At 38.7% G+C, this 21,388-nt stretch overlaps 1 protein-coding gene across 3 annotated transcripts in view; it reads left to right on the top strand.

The window, feature by feature from the left end:
- Ack (activated Cdc42 kinase) overlaps positions 1 to 21,388 on the top strand; it is a 366,870-nt gene that overhangs the window by 35,103 nt on the left and 310,379 nt on the right. For all 3 annotated transcript variants that reach the window (XM_067139427.2, XM_067139425.2, XM_067139426.2), the window contains exon 3: positions 5,100 to 5,356. In XM_067139427.2, the coding sequence (XP_066995528.1) occupies positions 5,100 to 5,356 (257 nt within the window). The remainder of the gene's footprint in view (positions 1 to 5,099; positions 5,357 to 21,388) is intronic.

The following is a 21,388-nucleotide window of genomic DNA, read 5'->3' as shown; positions in this document are numbered from 1 at the left end:
GCTAAAATGTAAGTAAAAATGAATTTCCGGATCAGGAGCTAGAATGTTACCTCGAGACAACCCGGCGGTCTCTTGTTACAGAGTGGATGAAAATTAAAAATTGGTATTTGAAATGTGATTCATTTCCTGTAAAAGAGATTTACATCATGCAATTTTAAAAACTCCCTTTTACATAATTCATAAGTAACTTTCACCAGTGCCAGGCTGAATGGCTCAAACTGTTGAGGCGCTGGCCTTCTGATCCCAACTTGCCAGGTTCGATCCTGGCTCAGTCCGGTGGTATTTGAAGGTGCTCAAATATGTCAGCTTCATGTCGGTAAATTTACTGGCATGTAAGACAACTCCTGCGGTACTAAATTCCGGCACCTCGCAGTCTCCAGAAACCGTAAAACTAGTTAGTGGGGCATAAAGCAAATAACATTATTATAAACTTCAACCAGTGCTGTGTTCAAGCTCTAGAGAACTCTATGGAACTGACAAATTATAACTGAAAAAATCGTTAAGAACACACAGTATTTCCATGTAAATTACAACATGATTCTGTTACTTCCACTTTATAGCTTAATACTTATGGGACCGGGCGAGTTGGCCATGCGGTTATTGGCGCACAGCTGTGAGCTTGCATCCAGGAGATAGTGGGTTCTAATCACACTGTCAGTAGCCTTGAAGATGGTTTTCCGTCGTTTCCCATTTTCACACCAGGCATATGCTGGGGCTGTACCTTAAGGCCACAGCTGCTTCCTTCCAACTCCTAGGCCTTTCCTATCTCATTGTCGCCATAAGACCTACCTGTGTCGGTGCAACGTAAATCCACTAGCAAAAAAAAAAAAAAATACAGTACTCCTGGAAACATTATCATCTCTAATCGTTTTTCTCTTTTTGTATGATACAATAATTAATGTTAAACACACATTTTGTATGCTCACTGTAGGGATTGTAAATGTAAAATAAGTGGTTTTATTGGTTTTTTAGACTATCACAGGATTGCAGGTAAGTGTGCTTTCAAAATACAGCACCTCAAATACCTGGAATGTGGAACTGAAAAGGTGTGCACATAGCGACTAACAGTTTTGTTATTAGCATTACCGTGTGGTAGCGTTCTTTATGAATTGTGTCGTCAGTAGCCTGAAGGTTAATTGATGCTTGGCATCTTTCATAGTTGGCCAACTTTTGGTACCACAGAGTGCAAAATATAGATGATGGTGCAATAGATTCCAGGAAGGTTTTCATGAAGTACCGTATTTACGCAAATAATCCCCGCACCCTAACTTTAGGTAGGCTTATTTAAAAAAAAAAAAAAGAAATGCCAACTTTGATGCAAAAAACTGCATCCCAATTTCGTGCCTCAAATTAAAAAAAAAAAGTGCGGGTATTATTTAGTAGTATTTACGCGAATAATCCCCGCCACCGTATTTACGCGAATAATACCCGCCACCTAATAATCCCGCACCCTAAATTTAGGAAGGCTAATTTTGAAAAAAAATGCCAACATTGATGCAAATAAAACCCGCACCCCAAATTTTTCAAAAAATGTGCTGGTATTATTCGCGTAAATGCAGTAATTGCTGGCAGTTTCTTTCGTTGTCAGTCATTTTATCTAGGGCCCATTGATCCTTGTGATTACTTCTTCGATAAGGTGTCCATCGTAAGTAATGGTAGACTAAAGATATTTAAATTTCATTACTCATATGAGATCCTTTCCATCAACTTCATTTGGTCTGATTTCTTGTGAGTTGACTTGATGTATTTGGTTCTCATTTTGTTGAGTCTCAGCCCACATTGTGACAATCAATCATACCATTCCTGGGGTTGATGTTTTGAGGCCATGGCAGGTAAATACCAAATGTGTCACAGAGATCTTTTACATGATGACATCGTACGACATGGAGTATTGCATGAACTTTTTTCTGCCCTTCATAGATCTAACAACCTCTGCAGGTTTGAACCTGCTATCTTGGGATATGTGGGCCAACTCTACCACTGATCCACAGAGGCAGCGACAGCACCCAACTGACAAGGGAGTGAAAGACAGTGTTGTCGAAGTGCTCGCTGTATCAGGTCATGTGTCGTGCAATCGAATGCATTGGTGCAGGAAATCAAGATAGAACCATTGATCTTTTTACAGAGTTTCTCAACGAGAGAAGCTGTATGGCAGGAATTCCATCGGTTGTGCTGCATTTTTTCCTCAAATTTTGCTTGATTCTTGGCTGTCTTGTCAATCTTTCAATTCTATTCAATCATAATTCATTCAGAGAGCTTCATGGTATGCCTTAGAAGTCCAGTCAGGTAGTAATTAGCTTATATTACTATTTTCATGGATTTGTCTTTCTTAGACACCTTTTTGCATAGTTGAATGTTCAAATAGAAAAGAAAAAAATCCCTGGCTTGGGGACTGGGTGTTTATGACGTCCGCCATTTATGTTATCATTATTAGGTCACCACCAAGCCTATACAGATGCCATGCACCATTATTATTATTATTATTATTATTATTATTATTATTATTATTATTATTATTATTATTATTATTATTAAACACATCATCATAATCGTTAAAGAACAATGTTTAATTTTACGGCGGTCGTACCAGTCGTTCACTGGTTAATTATCTTCCTCGGAAGGTCACTGGTGGTGTACGACCCATGATCACGGGTTTGATTCCAACCAACAAAAGAGAACACTAAACTTGAAAGATTGCATTTCATTTTAGCAGATCTTCATATAAAAATAAAACTATATTACTCCTGTAACAGGGGGCCTGCAGTGTCTTCTTACAAGGATGTAGAAGTAAACGGGAGTGAAATACCAGCACTCCGTTATCTATATAATTAAGTCAGAAGGATGAGGTGAGGAGGTATATACGATGATTAACGCATGGTTGATATTTAGCACCGTCGATCTGATGGACCGAAGCCTAGCACACCTATCCTCCACCGGTCCCCGCGCCTGTAGGCATACAGCAGAATGCCGCGTGAGGCTTGTCGAGGGGAGCGGGACGGAGTCTGGGCTGCAATATCAGCCTCCGAAGCCTTGTTCTCAGAAATATGTGCGATGTCTTTTCTAATTGCTTTCAAAGGGAAGGGTGATAGACATAAAGCTGAAAACTACAGGCCAGTAAGTTTGACATGCATTGTATGTAAGCTTTGGGAAGGCATTCTTTCTGATTATACTAGACATGTTTGTGAAACTAATAACTGGTTCGATAGAAGGCAGTTTGGTTTTAGGAAAGGTTATTCCACTGAAGCTCAACTTGTAGGATTCCAGCAAGATATAGCAGATATCTTGGATTCAGGAGGTCAAATGGACTGTATCGTGATTGACCTGCCTAAAGCATTTGATAGGGTGGATCATGGGAGTCTACTGGCAAAAATGAGTGCAGTTGGACTAGACAAAAGAGTGACTGAAAGGGTTGCTATATTTCTAGAAAATAGAACTCAGAGAATTAGAGTAGGTGAAGCTTTATCTGACCCTGTAATAATTAAGAGGGGAATTCCTCAACGCAGTATTATCGGACCTTTATGTTTTCTTATATATATATAAATGATATGAGTAAAGGAGTGGAATCAGAGGTAAGGCTTTTTGCAGATGATGTTATTCTCTATAGAGTAATGAATAAGTTACAAGATTGTGAGCAACTGCAACGTGACCTCGAAAATGTTGTGAGATGCACAGCAGGCAATGGTATGTTGATAAACGGGGTTAAAAGTCAGGTTGTGAGTTACACAGATAGGAAAATTCCTCTCAGTTTTAATTACTGCGTTGATGGGATTAAAGTTCCTTTTGGGGATCATTGTAAGTATCTAAGTGTTAATATAAGGAAAGATCTTCATTGGGGTAATCACATAAATGGGATTGTAAATAAAGGGTACAGATCTCTGCACATGGTTATGAGGGTGTTTAGGGGTTGTAGTAAGGATGTAAAGGAGAGGGCATATAAGTCTCTGGTAAGACCCCAACTGGAGTGTGGTTCCAGTGTATGGGACCCTCACCAGGATTACCTGATTCAAGAACGGGAAAAAATCCAAAGAAAGCAGCTCGATTCGTTCTGGGTGATTTCCGACAAAAGAGTAGCATTACAAAAACGCTGCAAAGTTTGGGCTGGGAAGATCTGAGAGAAAGGAGGAGAGCTGCTCGACTAAGTGGTATGTCACAGAGAGTTACAATAATTGAAAATCTTCCACCTTTTTGATGTTTTTTATTTGCTTTTTAGCAAATTATTATTTGTAAACAGTACATGTTTCATTCTCACTTGGGAACATCTTCAGCTGTTGTTAAGCTTAGGTGAATCACTAAGTTTCTGAACACATTATTTGCAAGTACATTGATCCTCTTAAAGACTACTTGAATACAAATTAAAATGATGTTAAAACAATGTGGGGGTTAATGGGTTAATGAAATGAGACTGGATGATTACATAGTTGGTCAGCTTAAAAACTATATTCATTGGAATAGTTGTTAAAAGTTTCACTTTTTTACATTAAAAATGTCTGTCTTCCGGTTAAAAGGTTTTAAAAATGATTGGCTTCATGACACTTGTTCAAATTGTTGTTGAATGTTTTTTCTTTCACTCCTTCCAGGTAGGCTATTATTTATTAAATATGCCCTAAATTGAGTCTAATGCCGAACTTTGAAGCTGATTGCTGGTCGATTTTTGGGAAGGGAGCTTCGTCTCAATTTCTTACTGTTGTTAGACTCCACCAAAGGAGATGTTCAATAAATTTCCAATGTCAATGAAATCATTTAGGAAAAGGCTAGGAAAACAACAGATAGGGAATCTGCCACTTGGGTGGCTGCCCTAAATGCAGATCAGTAATTGATTGATTGATTGATTGAAAGTTTGCAAATGGAACAAATATGTCAGATGATTACAATATAATGTGCTTTAGATTTCCATCGCTCGCATTTGAGGTTTGGGCTTCACTGATAATCATGGTTGCCCTCAGAATACGCCACTGTGTGTCCGTGTGATTTGGATTTTACCTAAATTTCTAGATCCTGTGGCTACTGATGGCAAGATTAACAGTCCTGTGAATTTGCAGGTTTTTAAATTTTTAGTTGCTGATTGCCATATTTATATACCTTAAACTGTTTCATTTTAGGTTACCCGCTTGAGGCATTTTGATTATGTACAGCCAGAGGATTTAGAGAAGATTGGTATGGGGAAACCTGGTGTACGCCGTTTACTTGATGCAGTAAAGAAACAAAAATCCCAACACTGGAAAAGGAACATTTTTACAAAACTAATACCAACAACTGTGAGTGGGAAACAGTCACCAGGTACTCGGAAAGGTGTATCACCTAATGAAGCTTTGGCAGAGTCTAACCTTACCTGCCTAATTCAAGAGAAGGATATAAGGTAAGAAAAAATAATGTAAGTTTGGTGTAGAACATAAAGATATTTACGTAGATATTTACTGCATATGTAGGCAACTCAGATATGGCAGCCTGGAAGAGTTATTCAGGTAACAAAATATTGGTTAATATTATAAATGGGGCCTGGATGTTTGATAAAATGTTTTTTTTTTTTCCTTTTTTTTTTTTTAACCGGGCATTGTCATATGATAAAGTTACAGATATAAACAACTTTCGGCAAATTTTGGAACAAAAGGACAAATTTTATATTTGCCTATTTAAGCCATTGCTGGCTGTTTTTTCTGAAGCCATATCAGTTTTGACTCAGTTAATTTATAACTGTCAGGTTCTTCAGTCTCCCAAGACTAATAAAATTTTGAATAAATAACTTTATAATATCAGGCAGGTTTCATCCTGGCTCAGTCTGATTGTACTGGAAGATACTCAGATACGTCAGCCTTGTGGCGGTAGGTTTACTGGCATTTAAGAGAACTGCAGGACAAAATTCTGGCATCTTGTTTCCGAGAACCGAAAAAGTAGTTAGTGAAACGTAAAGCCAATAACGCCACCACCACCACTTGTATAATCAACCGAAAATGTGACAACTTAAATAAATCTTTATTTTAAAAAGCCATAAAGTTGAACAGCTGGCCCTGTGATGTAAGGATAGCGTGCCTGCCTCTTATCCTGAACTGGCTGGGTCAGGGATTTTTACCTGGATCTGAGGGCTGGAACTAATAAACAATGTTAGGTTTCGGTCCACTCAATCAATACACATAATGTATATATATTTATGTATCTTTTGCATTTATCAAATAATCCTTAAAAAGGAATTGGGTTCTTCCATTTGTTTCAATTTCTGAACAACGATTTTTGTAATCTACCATGTGATTTTATGGCTGATGAAGTCTCAAATAGAGACGAAACATATCCCTAATATTTAATATGTTTTTTAATTAAATTGTTTTTCACTTGTAAGTCCGACTCGTTGGCTGAATGGTCAGCATTGAGGCCTTCGGTTCAGAGGGTCCTGGGTTCGATTCCCGGCCGGGTCGGGAATTTTAATCACTTCTGATTAATTTTTCTGGCTCGGGAACTGGGGGTTTGTGTTTGTCCCAACACTTTCCTCTTTATATTCACTCAACACATTACACTATCAACCACCACAGAAACGCGCAATAGTGATTACATCCCTCCATATAGGGTTGGCTTCAAGAAGGGCATCCGGCTGTAAAACAGGACCAAATCCACATGTGCGACACAGTTTGCACCCGCGACCCCACAGGTGTGGGGAAAACAGTAGTAGTAGTTCTTATAAAGTGATGTGTATTGATTGGGTGGACAAAAAACCTAACATTGTTTCTAAGAATGTCTCTTGTTATTGCCTCATTTTCGGTGTGAATATTGTTTTTGAGTTCCTGGATATTTCTTGGTGTGTTAGCATAGACTTTCGACTTCGGGAGTCCTCACAGATAAAAATCGATGTGTTGAGGGCTTGTGAATCCCGATGAACTGATCATATTGGGCTTTGCTCAAAAGCAGCTCTTACTGTTGTCACATTCTACAGGGTGCGAACCATATGTAACCTTCCACCTGGCGTCTTGTTTGATGCAGATGTTGTTCTGAATTGCCGCATCCATCTCATAATTATCTTCTGCAATGGAACCTGTCCATTCTGCCCAAGTTCAGAATGTTGTCGAAACAAAAATCCTGCTTTGTTTTACACTATCCACACATTTGTAAAACATTTTGACTGTAAATGCTCAATGCTCATTCGATTAGTGCTCCATTCTGACTGCCAGGATTGTGTTATGTCATGGGCAGGAAATGCTTTAAGCTGCACTACCCAATGGCATAAACTTCTGCTCTCTAGGATGCCTTGACCAACAATGATGCATTATTTAAAGTGGGTTATTGTTTCTGCCACACCTTTTACGAAAGACTGGACGCAAGGAAACGGAGATGTTTGGTAATGCTTGCAATAACAGCTGAAGGCAGAAGAGACATGTGCTGTATATAATTCTGAAATTAAAAAAAAAAATACCAAAAGTTATATTTTCATAAGGGATCTATGTACGTATACACGAGAAAAGAGACTGCACGTGATTACAGTACTTGTTTTGTATGGTTTACCAATTCACAATTACAGAGATGCCAATTATTACCTGATTGTCCGTAATTATTACGGATTTCACCTCATGATTACGGAATTACGGTCAAAGGAGAAGTTATTACGGAAAAGCTGACATTATCAGAAAAAAGTAATTTTCTACGGAAAAAAGAAAAGAAGGAAAAAGTCCCGAAAAGATTGAACATTTCTCCTAAACCATCCTCGTTTCAATGCCTCTGAGCTGGCAATGATAGTTATTCGATCGTGACTTCCGTTTGCCACCCATACGCGTTGTAAAATTCATTGTGAATGAAGGAGCTCCGGCGCTGCTGTTCTTCACTATAAATCCTTCAATAATGTTGTATTTGCTGCGTCAAGTGTACCTGACAGTTGACAGAAAGATTGAGAAAGAAGTGAGGCCTACATTAAGCGGGAGTCGCTTATGGTTCAGAAGACGAAAATGTCATCACAGTGGGAAGGATGCTTCAAGAAAACCTACACTGAAAAGCAGCTGCTGCGTGAGAAACAAGCTACAAGGAATGTTTTATCACAGAACTAACAGGGTGTGCACAAATGTTATTGTGTAATATGATATACTTTCGAATAGATTGGTAGAGGGAAGGGGAAAAGGGGTGTCATTGTCAAGAAGTGATAAGCATACTTTGGATTTGACTCGAAATGTTTATCGGGGGCGGAAGGCGATTACTGATAATCCACTTCAAAGGTTGGCACCTGTGCAATTATAAGGGTTGGATGTTTCAACCTTATAATTGTAAATTGTAAAAACAGTACTAAAAAAAGATACTAATATCATTTGGATGGTTTAACCAATCACGTTTTGATTTAGGACTAACATCTATACAAGACTGAAATAGTACATTATGCAACAAGCCTATAATGGCAATAACTAAGATGAGAGTATGTTTATAAAACGAGTGAAGCTAGTTTCATAATTTCCATGCGAGATGTTGCTTGACAGTTCAGTTTACTAAACAGAGCGCATGCGCTGGGTTATTGATTTTCCATGAGTGGATCAGAGACCTTCACAATGTCGTATGTTTTCAAAGCTTTGATAGAAGGTTATCATAACCTAGCTTTATTTCAAATACAAATTGTTTATTGTACAGTTGGTGAAGTGAATTTGCAGGAATGTGCCGTGTGGTTGTGGAATATTGGAAGTAGAAGGTGCATTGATGTTAATATGTGTGTCCAACATGTTTGATTTTGGAAACAAGTGCGAAGCTCATGCGTTGAGCGCAGGTGCGATGTTATCCTTACCTAATTGATCAGACAGTTGCATCATAGTGAACATTTTTACTCTGATTGGTGGAGAACCTGTATCATAATGACAATGAACTCTGATTGGTGGAGAACCTGTATCATAATGAAACTTGAACTATAATAAGCCTCATTAAGATTCAGTTTTCTGGCGTATAATATTCATATTTCGGCATCGTCGAGCATAAAATAATTTTGTAACACATTTATTCAAGAAATACACAATATTTTAATTTTATACATGTTTTCATGTACCATAGTCACTGTTGGTTGTTTATAGTTAATTTTAAATATTTTTATGTATTACAGGCACCATAACGTTCACTCTCCTCACAATCACGGGAAACATATGACAAATTATCAGCGTATAATTCATGTATAATATCACCACACAAGTCTCGAGACGTGGATATTATCCACCTCAATAACTCCCAAAGTACATGGTAGATTTGCTTGAAAATTTGGTAGTTTGTGTCTGTTATGATGGCCTCTACGTTGGCGGTGCAAAAATAACAATATCTTAATCCCAAATAGACTTTACACAGGGGTCGGAACAATACCATATATGGTCACGCCTTGCTTCGTGAAGCCAGCTCGCGGCGGCTATGTCACGGTTGTGTATGTCAGTGAGTTCGGTGGGCTTGCCTATCTTCCACCTCACGCGAGGTTTAAGACTCATACTTCTAACTCATTTCCACCTAGCGGTGTTTCCGGTACATGATATATATATATATATATACACACACGGGGATTGTCCGGAAAATACGTATAAAAGTTGAATAATAACTTTATTTGACAATTATTCAGGTATTACAATATGGTCTCCTTCAAAGTACTCTCCCTGAGACAAGATGCACTTCTGCCAACGCCGTTTCCACTGTTGATAACATTGTTGAAAGTCTTCAGTTGTGATGCTGTTCAGTTGCCGTGTCGTTTCTCCCTTGATGGCTTCCACATCACCCAAGTGCCGCCCCCGAAGCACCATTTTGCATTTCGGGAACAGGAAGAAGTCACAAGGGGCTAAATCGGGTGAATAAGGCGGGTGGTCTGTCATGATGATTGAGCTGCGGGCCAAAAACTCACGCACTACGAGCAACGTGTGAGCGGGCGCATTGTCGTGATGAAGGATTGTCTCCGTAAACTTGTTGTAAACACTCAAAAATCTCACGGCCATTCTTACCTAGTTTGGCAAGAAACTTGATGTTGATGCGCTGTTCCTCAATCAGAGAGAGCTCCATACCGATGGCAGGTGAAAACGGGTAACTTTCAACAAGCAGCCGCACACTGCTACTGACACGCAGAGCTCTCCGACTCGAACTGAGCGTTGAGAAGATTGGCGACAAGAGCAGTGCCACCTGGCGGCGCCTCCACGATACGTGATACGTCACCCCGACAGATTTATACGTATTTTCCGGACAAACCTCGTGTGTGTATATATATATTGCCTCCAAACGACGTGCTACCCATTCGGTGGGCATGAGGTATTTAGGAGTGGTACATTCATGAACAGCAACCATTAATTTGAGGCATTTTTAATTTGGTGGCATAGGAAGCGAAGAAGGCAATGACACAAAAGATCAAAACACACAATAATTTATTTAAGAAACAAATATGTGAACATAACTAAAATAACAAATTTAAGTCGTCTTGGTTTGAGACATTGCCGATTCTTTCAAAATTTTAATTAAACACTCATGATTTTGACATGAGGGTTCACTCTATTCCTCATTCACATCTCCTGCATCATAGAACTGAACGTCAGCAGTATTGTCAGACTGAAATAACAAATAACCCTTTATTCATTTTCAGTTAAATGGAATGAAATCAATCACAATTGCAGATACTCCTGACTGCTCATAAAATTTAAATCTTTATATCTATGATCCCACTTTTGAATTCTTCTCGCACACAACTTTAATATTTACAGTGTCTAAACCTGAAATATTCAGTTCTTCTTAAATTCATAAGATTAATCACTCCAAACTAAACTTACATCAGTACTCAGAAGCCATCCCTATCAAATTAAATTGTAGTTCGCTTTTATCAATCTTTATGGCAGCTTGCATGAAGTCCTATTTTTCCATCACCTGAATCTACAGTTTCTTCCATTTCAACTAATCCAGATAAATTTTATTCTTGACCACAATAAACTCTGTTTAATATTTACATTATTGTAGGCCTGTATCACTATCATTTCAATTTAATCATGTTGGCATCTATTCCAACCATCATGACCTACCTTCATTTAACTCCTTTCTCTACACCACTACATAGAAGTTGAGAGATTCTCATCAGTTTCCTAGTGAAATTTATATAATACACTCCTTATCCTAACAATTTCCTTAAGATTCGGAAAATTACATGTTGTAACCATTTATTTGTTGATTTATCCACTCGTCAGAGGATGTAGCATGATCTGTCGACAGCTTTAAGTTATTACATGTAATAAATATAATCTTTGATCCGTATTGATGATATTTGATTAGAATAATTATTGTATTGATTAGGTGGTCAATTTAATAAATAATTTACTGTTATTACTCTAAGCTTTAAGTTATCCCGATACAAAAAGATTTATCATCTCGATTCAGAATAGAAACCCTTTCACAATCCTTTAACAACTTAATGTTGATTCTAAACCTTACCATCAAATATAAGAAATATAAATATACAAAAATTAACAGCCAAAAAAAAAAAAAAAAAAAAAAAAAAAAGATTAAAAAATGTAAGAAGTCAAATTCACTGTACAATTCAAAAGACCTATAAACCAGTACACAACCACAACACCATCAGTGTTCTCCCCAGAAATTTTTGTCAGCTGGGTGGCAGGAATAAGTAGCCGGGTGGGGGAATACTACTTCAAAAATGAATGATAAAGTTTCAATAAATAAATTGTTTATTCCCCTCTGGTTGATATAGGTGGGGCACATGCTTGGATCAACAATAATATCAGAGAGGTAAACATAAACTGAAAAATTGATTTCACTGTTATCACCAACAAGACAAAATAGGATATCTTTTTCAACCATTAAAAAGTTGAAATTTACTTTTAGCATGACATTTTATATGTTGATTTTTCTTTTCTTTTTTGAAGCCCAGTTGTCTACAGCTCTTACATAATTGAATTCTGTCGAGTCTGGTCCCTCTAGTGAAATCAGCATCAAATTGTTGAGTGTGCTCTGCTTCATACGATTCCTCAAAGAGGTTTTAACTCTCTTCAAAGCCGAAAATCCCCTTTCACAGCTGTGCTCACAGGTATGGAGAGTCCAATAGCAACTGGCTTTGCTAAATTTGGAAAAGATTCCTTAAGCTCGCATGTTGTTGCAAACTTCATTATTTTTTAGGTCTTAATCCAATGTAGGACTCTCCTTCGAACATTTTTGATGCAACAGACCATTCCAGTTTAGTGCTATTGTAACTTATGACTGGAGGGCTTCCCATTTTAGAGTAGAAATCAAGAAGCAACTCAGAAGCTTCATTCTGATCTTGACTTTTTGCATTAAACACTCTTGAAAAGCAGGAAATGATTGGCATATCTGGAAATCTGTGTTCTAGATGCTGGATAACAGTATCTATGTACTTGTTGTTGTCTTGAAGGTCACAACATCGACATCTGAATAAGTGATGTGGAAGTCTGACCATTCACCAGCAAGATGGTGACTGAGACTATGAAAATTATTTCCTGGAGTGCCTTTCATTTGTAACATGCTGAGTTTTGTGGCTTCTAAGATTGGCTCAATTTCTGTCAAGTCAATATCTTGCGTTTGCCAAGCTCTAGACAATGTGCACAGAACAGGTGAGATATCTGAAAGCATCATAATTGTAGCTAAGAAATTGTATGTCTTCATGTACTTGCTTAAGCCTTCGGCTGTAATATCATTCCTTTCGGTGGCCTCTCTTTCAGTTGCAGCAACAACACTCACCATAATTCTTCTTAGAGACTTTACAGCAGAGTCATGAGACAACCATCTAGTAGCACTGGCCAATTTTAGTTTAATTTGAGTGCTGTCCATGATATTCTGGATTTCAGTTAAACCAGCCATCCTGACTGAGGAATTTTGAAAAAAGAAGAAGAGTTGTCTTAAAATGTCATTAAACTTCACTCAATAAAGCACTTCAGCTGCTGCCTGGGCACTAGCAAGTGCCAATCTGTGGTTAATGCAGTGACAGTTTACCATGAGTCCATTTGTTTTCTCTCTTAGCAGTGTTGCTACTCCCTTTTGCTTACCAATCATGACAGCTGCCCCATCAGATCCTAGACCTACCAAATTACACATTTTTAACCCTAAATTTTCAAGGATTTCAGTTAGTTTATTTGTTATGGTCTCAGCTTTACCATCAATGATGTTGCAGGTTGACACAAAGCTAACATTAACCTCTTTTTCAAGTTGATTGACATATTTTATGTACACATTAAGTTGCTTCAGTACAGAAATATCTGTAGTTTCATCACACAGAACACTGAAATAATCTGCTGAATGTATGTTCTTTAATATTTTGCATCTAATTTCTGAAGCTATAACATCAAATAACTCCTGCATTATTCTTTCTGAAGTATAATTAGCATTATCACCAATATTAAGATGCTTTAGATATGTACAACCCATGGCCTCACAGTGTTTGAGCAGTTTTCCGTATAATGTAGTGTGTGGTAGCTCATTTTTTGCCAACCAATACATTGATCTTAGGGCTCCGAGAAAAGCATCTCTCTGTAAATTGTTTAAAATAGAAACTGATTTTTCTATTTGCCCAAATCCAGTTTCTTCGAATGCGCGTCTTTCACTTAAGTTTGAACAAGAATCGGCATGCAGCTTGTTTGTTCATGGTCAACTAAACTCTCCTTTCAAAGTCATGCTCACGATATAGTCACCCAAGTCCCTTCCTTCTTTGTTGGTTTCTTCAATGAACATTTTATACATGTGGAACAAAACATACCATTTTCTTTCACAACTAACCACGTAAATTGCTGATGCCCGATAAGCAGTGTTATGTTTCACTTGTGGTTTTTCATTTTGAATACTTTCCACTTCACCAGATGAGCCGGCGTCAGCAATGTCTTTTTCGGAAATCTCTCCTGGTGTTGAATTATTACTTTTACTAGGTTCTTTCTTAAAGAAAGAAGAGTAGATGTTTGACGAGATTTCCTGCTCATTTTGAGAACACAGAATTTGGCGTCAAAACACAAAGAAATGAAATGGGCAGTTCATTTACGTAATTCCCGCCAAGAGATTGAAAATAATACCAATATCCGTGATGAATTAGAAAGTAAAGCACAAATGGAAAACGCTGACAACAATAGTTAAAATGTAATTAAATTGGAAGTATAATTCAACTGAAGTCCTTTGTTATCAGTACTAAATGTTAAAGAAACCAAAAGAACACCGAACAAACAGATTTGCTTCGAAAACAACTAAGTTGGTGACACTGAACACTAACACACACTCTATCGATTCATATGTTTCATATTCGATTGTAGATCGATATTTTCCGTCAAAATGGCTGCCATAGCAAATGCGCAATACCAAATATTTTATTGAAGTTTTTGGTAAAATGTTGTGATAAGCTAGCGATGGAGTGGAGTCGAGAAAGTCTGTCTCGAGTTGAGTTCTATTCCTGGAAATGGACACTGCGCTGGAATAGAGTCCATGGGAATATGTATCGGCATCTCTGACCGTTCGTAAAATTACTTGTAACAACGAAACTAGCGGGAATGAAATCCTGATGTAACGAAGGAAGTGTGTTTAAAATAATACTTAATGACTCCAAGACAATGATATGGCTCAATATATGCGAAGTACATACATTTCAAATCAAGAATAAAATAATGAACAAAACCCCAAACTCGGTTAAATCTTAACGTAGGATAATCTCAAATATTAGTATGGTATTCGCGTTACCACTTCATGAAATTAAGTATGGAAGGACCGAATGTCAGTAATTTCTGTGTAGCTGCTAGTGATATTGTTGCCCGACCGAGCGGCTCGGACTGTTGTGGAGCTGGCCTTCTGACCACAACTTGGCAACAGAGAATTTTGAACTTGTGGTGTTCTACCGCTCGTTCATAATCGTGTATAATCGTGCTTGGCTCAGTCCGGTAGTACTTGAATGTGCTCAAATATGTCAGCCACGGTTGACTTACTGGCACGTAAAAGAACTCTTACGGGACACAATTCCGGCACCTAGGCGTCTCCGAAAACCGTCCAAAGTAGTTACTGGTACGTAAAGACAACATTGTTATTATCAGTATAACACTGTTAATGAATTCACCAAGGTGACTGGGAGGATGCCGGTACCAAGCATCACATTGGGATGCATGACTTCAATAATGCTGCTGCAACAGATAATCCTCTCCAATTGATTTGCTTTCTAACGATTCTGGTGTATTTCTTCCATTTGTATTGCATGGAATTTGTTATAATCGTTATTAATTCAAGTATTGACAGAGAATTTTGAACTTCTGGTGTTCTACCGCTCGTTCATAATCGCATATCATCGTGCTTGACCACTCCGTTGCTGTGGAGAGCCATGCGGGTTTGTGATGTCATACGGAATCGAGACGAGTGCTCGCAAGTGATTCTACGTTGATCCAAGAGCCGCTCACGCACAACGCTACGTTATAGTGAAGCAAAACACTTAAACTCCAATGTAATTATGCTGACAATGGATTTTTATCATTTAAATGAACAGTTTCACAGTATTTATTTTTTAATTCGAAACAACGAATGACTCAACTATGTGTTCAAATAATGTAATTAGCACACATCTAGGTTATGTTAGCTGGGCGCTCTGTAAAAACAGCCGGGCGGTGCGCCCATTATAAAGGTCCTGGGGGGAACACTGACCATAGTGCGTGATTATGACGTTCCCAACTTACGTACACGAGACCATTCTAATTTAAACACATGATTATTATCCTTACTATTTTTTATCATATCATTACTGTACGATCAGATTAATAATTACCGGGCGAGTTGGCCGTGCGTTTAGGGGCGTGCGGCTGTGAGCTTGCATCCGAGAAATAGTGGGTTCTAATCCCACTGTTGGCAGCCCTGAAGATGGTTTTCCATGGTTTCCCATTTTCACACCAGGAAAATGCTGGGGCCATACCTTAATTAAGCCCATGGACTATTCCTTCCAACTCCGTGGTATTTCCTATCCCATCATCGCCATAAGACCTATCTGTGTCAGTGAGATGTAAAGCCACTAGCAAAAAAAAAAAAAAAAAAGGATTAATAATTGAAGACCTTGATTTCACAAACTAAACCTTCATGCTCTCCTAGAATAAATTCATTATCAAATCTGTGGAATGATCATTTAGAAGTTCTACGTAGATTCACACCTTCGAGTGCATAGCAAAAGAGAATGGTACAGAAGATCGCTGTTACCTAAGTTGCATCATCACTGAACTCCGCTCCATGATTCAGGATATAAACCTTGCTTCGGGTCAGTTAGGGAAGATAGTGTACCTCAAAAAGTATTGAAAAATGAAAACCTGTAACCTGTTTTCCAGTCGTTGACTGGGTCAGGGATGGAATGAGTGAAGCAGATATAGGCTTTTAGTACGATGGGGTCGCCACTCCCAAAGTGATTTATTAATGACTGATAGATGGTACGAAATGAGAATGGAGAGTGTTGTTGGAATGAAAGATGACAGGGAAAACCGGAGTACCCGGAGAAAAACCTGTCCCGCATCCGCTTTGTCCAGCACAAATCTCATATTGAGTGACCGGATTTGAACCACGGTATCCAGCGGTGAGAGGCCAATGCGCTGCCGTCTGAGCCACGGAGGCTCCCCTCAAAAAATATTATCCCCCCAAAAACAAATGGCCTGGCCCAACATGCGCATTCACAATCCCATCTACGAATGTTGTAACCACCACTACCATGTCATTCGCCAAACCATGCAGGTACAATTGCATCGAAACCTGGCGAAATAAAGGCACGGTACGCCACAATAAATCGCCTCTATATTCACTCGTAGTTAACCACTGAATCATTTTACCATACTTGCAAATCATGGTCATGAAATCTATCGCATTACATTTACATATAAGTTTATCCCTGAAATCATAAAACCTTGCTCAGAAGACTTGCTGATTTTCAAGGACCTAGGAATTTCATAGATGACAGATCTATTACCAAACATACGAATAACATCGTTGAAGGCAGTCACATCCTTAACAGAGATTCTTTAAATTACGATTTATCGGTGTGATCCTGATTTTCTTTCTGAATGTGTAATGATGTTAAGAACAAGTCACATAAATGAACACTAATCGGTACCACAAAAGGCAAAAAGTAGATCTGCTCAAATTCTACCTGCACACAAATATGGAGGGGAAGCGAAAGAAATTATGTGTACCTTAATTGAATAGAGATGCAAATTGCTGAAGACAGATGGTGCTACATTCTACTGAAATGAGAAGTGTGTTACAAAGGTATACTTATATTAATCAGCTGGAGGCCGGTTCGAATTCTCGACTGATACCTTCCTGGATGTATCCCCTTTAGTGTCTTGGTGGCATGGTAGTTTAGTGGCACATAACTAACAACGTGGACAGCTTCCTGCTAGTTGCCTCATGTCGTCCTAGATAACTTATCGTACAGTTTATCAATTATCCAGTTCACCTGAAATCTTGCGAAGATGAATGGAAAAGACTCATAAATGAGAATTCTTCTCATAAGCTAAGACAGTTGTGAACTATTAGTGTTCCACGTCCAAAGTAGTATGAGAATGAATCTTGGTGTCTCTCGCCCAGCGTACTTCGAAGAAAATTTCTTCCACGATTGCATGATCTGGAATAGTCTTCAAGCAGTCTCGCTAACCTTGAACCAGCATGTCGTTTGCCACACCTTCCATGCGATCACTTACCACCAATGAAAGCTATTCAGTCTACAGTGCAAACATTGCTCGGATCTCCTTTGCTGGGTGACTAATCCAAGAAAGTAAGCCCCTGACCTTTGCCAAACAGCCGACTCTATACCACTAGCATAGAGAAATGTCTTGCCCACGCACTAACTCGACGTTCTGGTATTGAAAACTTGAAATATATGGTCACATTGTTGCTCTTTCACAATTGGATACAAACAATTTGGAGAAATTGACCTGGATCTCTCCATCAGTGCCTGATGTCTCTTTTTGGATATGTTTTGTGGCCACTTGACGGATGATGCTTAGAAGTTAGTGGAAACGAAGAAAACAGTTTGTTATTGATTTTTGGTGGACTATCCTCTTTACTTCAGCCCTTGAACATTCCGTTAAATAAGCCTTTCAAGTACTATGTATGAAATTTCTATCAGGACGGGATGGCAGAATGTATGCTCGAACTCCAGCAGGCAAGATGCGGATACCATCTGTAGAACTTCTTTGCCAGTGGATACTGCATACTAGGGACGTGATTTCTTTGAGGCAATTGAAAACGGTTTCAAGAAAACGGGAATCTCTAACATGTTACACAGGAGTGAAGATGATTTGTTCTGGAAAGGTGCAAATGATGGTGGCAGCACCAGTTCTTCCTGTAGTAGGTGCAACAAAAAATATCTGAAGGTAAGGATGTGTTTCTTGTTTTGCTGTATGCCATTATATTCAGAAGGGATTGATACGTTAGGTAATTCGTATTTATTTTATTTCAGGTGCTGTTACCTGCTTGCAGTGCGAAGAATATCATTCCAATACCCATAGGTTACTTCAGACCTTTGAGTTCAACTTGCTAGGTGTAAGCTTATACTTGACCATTCAGAAGAAAACTGACAGGATAATTTAACGCCAAATGATGATAAATTTGTGCTATTTTTAATGGCTATGTACTATATAAAGCCAGCCAACCAAGTGTGAACTAGTTTTGAGCTTGTCTAGAAATTTGTCTACTGGGGCCCCACGATTTCTATTACAGCAGGGTGTTCCAGTGAATCAAGAGATGAACAGCCATGGCCAGGGCAGCCGTCACAAAGCTGAGAAGTATGCAATGATATGAAAGGACCATACAGTTACAAAGAACACATACCTGCAACTACCTCACTTCCTCATATTTCCCATTGTCACCTGTGCAGCTGAGACTGGACAATTAAACAGGCAGATAAGAGGAAAATAGAGAGCTTTGAGGTGTGGGTTTACCGACGCATTCTCTGAATTTCTTGGACTGAACACTGAAGTAATGCGTCTGTGCTGGATGAACTTGACTTCTTGAGCGGATCAGCCAGTCTTACCTCCGGTACTTTGGACACATCGCCAGGAGGACAGGAACTCTGGAGAAGCTTGTGGTGGAGGGAAATATTAATGGCAAGAGACTGTGAGGAAGACATAGTCAGATGGGTGGACCATCTGAGGCCTCTAGTGGAGGAATTTTTCCATGAGGCTACCCTTATATTGACAGACCGCCAGACTTAGAGAAAGAAAATTAGGACAGTAAAATCATGAAGGTCCGCCATGCCCTACCGGGTGGAGAATTGAGGATGAAGACTTTATATATTGCCCCCGAAATAACCCCATTAGCCAGCTGGTGAACACGAGGAATCCAGAGGTGGACCATTGGAGTTCAGCAGCACATAAATTGCAGCATTTTTAGATATGGCAGGATTTGGAAGATGAGATAATTGAATCAGAATACAGACAAATGTTTACATTTATTAAAATAAACTCAGAATCAATGTTCACAAAAATATAAAAATCATTCTTCTATGTGGTACTGAAATTTACAATGTTCTTTGAAATTGAGATTTCACTCTCTTATATATGGTGACAATGTGATTAAGAACAAAATTTCTTCGTGTCCACAACAGTGAAAATTACACAACTGAAATATAATAAATCTCAACAAAGTTAAAATAAATTAGTTGATTATTAGAGTTTCTAAGCTTTTGCCAAAATCTCACCTGATTGAGTTTCAAAAATCACATTGAACCTACAGTATCTTTTCACATAAGGAGGCTACTCCTCTGCTCCTATAATTTTACAAATTATATTCAATGTCAACTGACTGTCACATTTCGCGAAAATGAAACAATGTGGTTAGCCCAAATTTCTCCCAGGCTAATTCCCATGTAATTTCACCTATCTGAAAATTACCTAATTCTTCTCTATCGTTTTAGGAATAAATAGCATTAATATCACAAATCTGAAATACAAATTTGATAGCTGTCTAGCCAATTATTTCCTCTATTTAAAATACATAAAGTTCATTATTGAAGTCAAAGTATTTAATTAATTCTTCAAATCCTTAATTCCTGAATCTCTGAACACAGATAATGCAGATCTGATCTAGTACTACATCAATCTTTTAATGATTTTTCTTCAAATTCTTCTTTTATTGATTTTCGCCAGCTGTGGACCACGCAAATAACTCCTCATGATTTAAGTTTTCTTTGGCGCCAGTACTCCTTCATCCTCCTGCTTGCTGCTTCTTTCCTTTCAGCCGTCCATTGTTGCTTCTTCTTGGTCACCGTTTCTGGCTCTAGGAACCCCTTAAATGTGTGTAACTTTTTTCTGAAGGTGGTTCTCTTGTGGATCAGCCGCGATTTGCCACAATAATTTAAAGGGCCCCATACACGTGCAGACTTCTTGAATACTTTCCTGCACAGACTTGCCTCCAGGAGGTAAGTCAGAAGTATGCAGTTCCCCACACACGCTCAGACTAAATGACTATTTACCGAGGAAGTTGAATACGTCACGCTCAGCTGTTTTCTGTTTAAGATTATGCGCTTCGGATGGTTGAAAATTGTATACGGATCGAAATTTTTTTTTTGTTTTTTTGCTAGGCGCTTTACGTCGCACTGACACAGATAGGTCTTATGGCGATGATGGGATAGGAAAGGCCTAGGAGTTGGAAGGAAGCGGCCGTGGCCTTAATTAAGGTACAGCCCCAGCATTCGCCTGGTGTGAAAATGGGAAACCACGGAAAACCATTTTCAGGGCTGCCGATAGTGGGATTCGAACCTACTATCTCCCGGATGCAAGCTCACAGCCGCGCGCCTCTACGCGCACGGCCAACTCGCCCGGTACAGATCGAAATTAATTAGATAGTCGGTATAGAAGATGAGTTATTTGGACACAATTTAGCGCTCTGCACGAAAAAAAGACACGCAAAAAAAATAAATTTCAGTTTTCATATTTGTAGGTTACCACATTTACATTTTCTGCCGCAACTCTGAGATGACGCTTTCGTCGCAAAGTCTCCGGCTTAATTCAAGCAGCGCTAGAATGTCAGAGACTTGCCTGCAGACTTTTTGTCGGCAGACTTATCGGCCATACACACAGAGACATGTCTGAAGAGACTGGTTTGTGCAGACTTACCTCCGACTAAGTCTGCGCGTGTATGGGGCCCTTAAGAAAGAATAGGAGTTACAGTTACGAGGCCACCAAACTTATGAGTATGTTTTGTTCTACCTATGTATGTGAAAGATTTTTTTCAATATTGAAACTTAACAAACCAAGGTTACGACCAGGCATTTCAGACGAGAATTTGAGAAGTTGTTTATGCTTCTCTGTAACACGTTCATTTGAGCCTAATTGTAACAAGATTGTTAACTCACAAAACCATGAATTACTGTAAATGAGAACGGCAATTAACATTATGTGTATCGGCAAACATGTATGGTACTAGGTTTTAATTGGTGTGTAAAATTAGTTGTAGATTTGCCATTGTTGAAACA

Source organism: Anabrus simplex, chromosome 2 (assembly GCF_040414725.1).
Source record: "Anabrus simplex isolate iqAnaSimp1 chromosome 2, ASM4041472v1, whole genome shotgun sequence".
Classification (NCBI taxonomy): Eukaryota; Metazoa; Arthropoda; class Insecta; order Orthoptera; family Tettigoniidae; genus Anabrus; species Anabrus simplex.
Note: the sequence above shows the minus strand (reverse complement) of the source record. Positions and strands in the feature narration are given on the sequence as shown.